Source organism: Equus asinus, chromosome 17 (genome assembly GCF_041296235.1).
Source record: "Equus asinus isolate D_3611 breed Donkey chromosome 17, EquAss-T2T_v2, whole genome shotgun sequence".
Classification (NCBI taxonomy): domain Eukaryota; kingdom Metazoa; phylum Chordata; class Mammalia; order Perissodactyla; family Equidae; genus Equus; species Equus asinus.
Window position 1 is genome coordinate 26607111 of NC_091806.1, and position 2316 is coordinate 26609426.

General features: G+C 43.8%; 1 protein-coding gene across 1 annotated transcript; it reads right to left on the reverse strand.

Moving 5' to 3' along the window:
* Nucleotides 1-25: 25 nt before the first annotated feature.
* On the reverse strand, nucleotides 26-931 carry LOC123277885 (olfactory receptor 4S1-like). The gene has a single exon (XM_070487344.1). The coding sequence runs from the start codon at nucleotides 929-931 to the stop codon at nucleotides 26-28; it is 906 nt and encodes a 301-aa protein (XP_070343445.1).
* Nucleotides 932-2316: the final 1385 nt, after the last annotated feature.

Sequence of the window (2316 nt, forward strand, 5' to 3'; positions counted from 1 at the left end):
TTGGGGGGGCTTTGTGGCATTTTCCTCATGGCAACAGTTTCCTCATGGCATTTTTCACCTCACTGTTCCTCAACGTGTAGATCAGAGGGTTCAGCAAAGGTGGCATGACAATGTTAAAGAGGATCACAAGTTTATCAGCAGGCAGGGTGGTAGAGGGACGAATGTACATGAACATGGGGGGCACAAGGACCAAAAGGACAGTGACAACGTGTGAACCACATGTGGACAGAGCCTTTCGCCGGCCCTCAGATGACTGGCTTCTCAGGTTCAGTAAGATGACCATGTAGGAGATGATAAGGATGATGAAGGACACTAAAGAGATCATGCCACTGTTGGCCACCACAATGAGCCCCACCACATAGGTGTCTGCACAGGCCAGCTTCAGAAGGGGATGAACATCGTAGAAGAAGTTGTCAATCTCATTGGGCCCACAAAAGGGCAGCTGGACTGTAAGGAGAGTCTGCAGGATGGAATGCAGGAAGCCAGCCACCCAGGAGGCCCCGGCCAGCAGGCCACACTTCTGCCGATTCATGATGGCTGTGTCGTGCAGGGGCCTACAGATGGCCATGTAGCGAACATAGGCCATGGCTGTAAGGAGGAAAATTTCAGTGCCATCAAAGAAGTGGGTAGAAAATAGCTGGGTCATGCAGCCATTGAAGGAGATTGTCTTGCGCTCCATGAAAGTGTCAACAATCATCTTGGGTGTGGTAGCGGAAGGATAGCACATATCAGTAAAAGACAGGTGGCTGAGGAAGAAATACATGGGAGCATTCAGGGTCTTGCTAGCATTGATGGTGATGATGACCAGAAGGTTCCCCAGGATGGTGAGGACATGGAATAGGGAGAAGACCACAAAGCACACATGCTGCATCTCCCTTCTCTGGAAAGGGCCAGATAACACAAATTCAGTCACGTTGTTCTTGGTGTCCATGGATTCTCTGCCCCAAGCACCAACAAAGAGGTTACTTCTACAGGGACACAAATTACATGGTATAAGAAAGTTTCCCAAAACTAGGGAGTCAGAAAGCTCTATTCAGGTCTAGTAATGATTCTAATATTCTGTTTCAATAAGGGGACTGAGGTTTCCCACATTGCTGTAAGATTAAAAGTTCTATTAAATTCAGCAAAGATTGTTGAGCCCCATAAATGCCAACAAAGATTGTCACTGACTCTTAAGTGCCTAGGACCATATCAAATATCTTTTCCAGTATGGCTGTTTCCAGGATAAAATAGGGTTATCTTTTAGGAGGGAGGATAATTAGGTTGACATTAGGAAGCTGGGCTTCACAACTTTTCTGGTGCATCAATCAATAAGCTTGGGAAACTACAGTAAGCTCTGTGAGTACATTAGCAACAAAAGGAGGATTATTGCTGGTTATTAATGATTCATTGTCAAGGGTAGGTTGGTAGAGAGTGGAGACAAAGGAAGTTAAATCCTGCAGGACTGTGTTTGAGCGTTGCTTTTATCACAACCTTTTCATTATTGTGGTTGAAAAATATCATAGCAAATGACACTGGATAATGGCAGAACAGTAAAGAGGATTCTCTACCATATAATGTAAGGACTTAGACAAGCTCCAGTGTCTGCATCTCCAGGAGACTTAGGATCCTAGTAAGTGGTTTGCAGAAATCAAAGAAGAAGAATAGAAATGCCTGGGGCATAGACTTACTGAGGTTGGCACAAAGGGTTTCCACTCAGAGGAGCCAAATTAAGGTGTGATTGAAAGTTAGGAGAGCAATAACCAATGTCAATGCCTGAGGCAGGCACAAAGAAATAATTGTCATTTCCTGGGACATTCTGCCCAGGCTTATGAAGTTTCCCCACTTCCCAGAAATTTCCTAGTAGGGAATATATGTATTTTACAGCAAAATTATTTTTCTACTCTCTTCTAAAATTCTGAAAATGGTTTGATCAGATGGTTGTGTTTACCTACAGGATAGAGAGGGGAAAGAGCTTCAGAAATAGCCAGCTAGTTTCCACGACTGGAGGAGAATGCTATAACCTAAAATAATATGATCATTGAGTACACCCCCCCCAAAAAAAACTTTGGTAGCAGATAAATAACCTAAGCATTTTGTTCATGAGAAAGAAATTCTACCATATTTTGTCTTTGTTCAGAATTACAGTAAATGTAACACATGCACATTGTTTCTATCTAGTTGTAACACTCCAAAATAATCAATAAGGGCTTTCTGAAGTAAGATCAAAGGCCTGCCTAAGATTGCACGGTTGGTGTCTGGGCTGTCATGTGAAAACTGCTCTAGGAGGCAGCATCCCAGTCAGCAAGACCCCAGGTGCTGGACTCAGATTTTGTG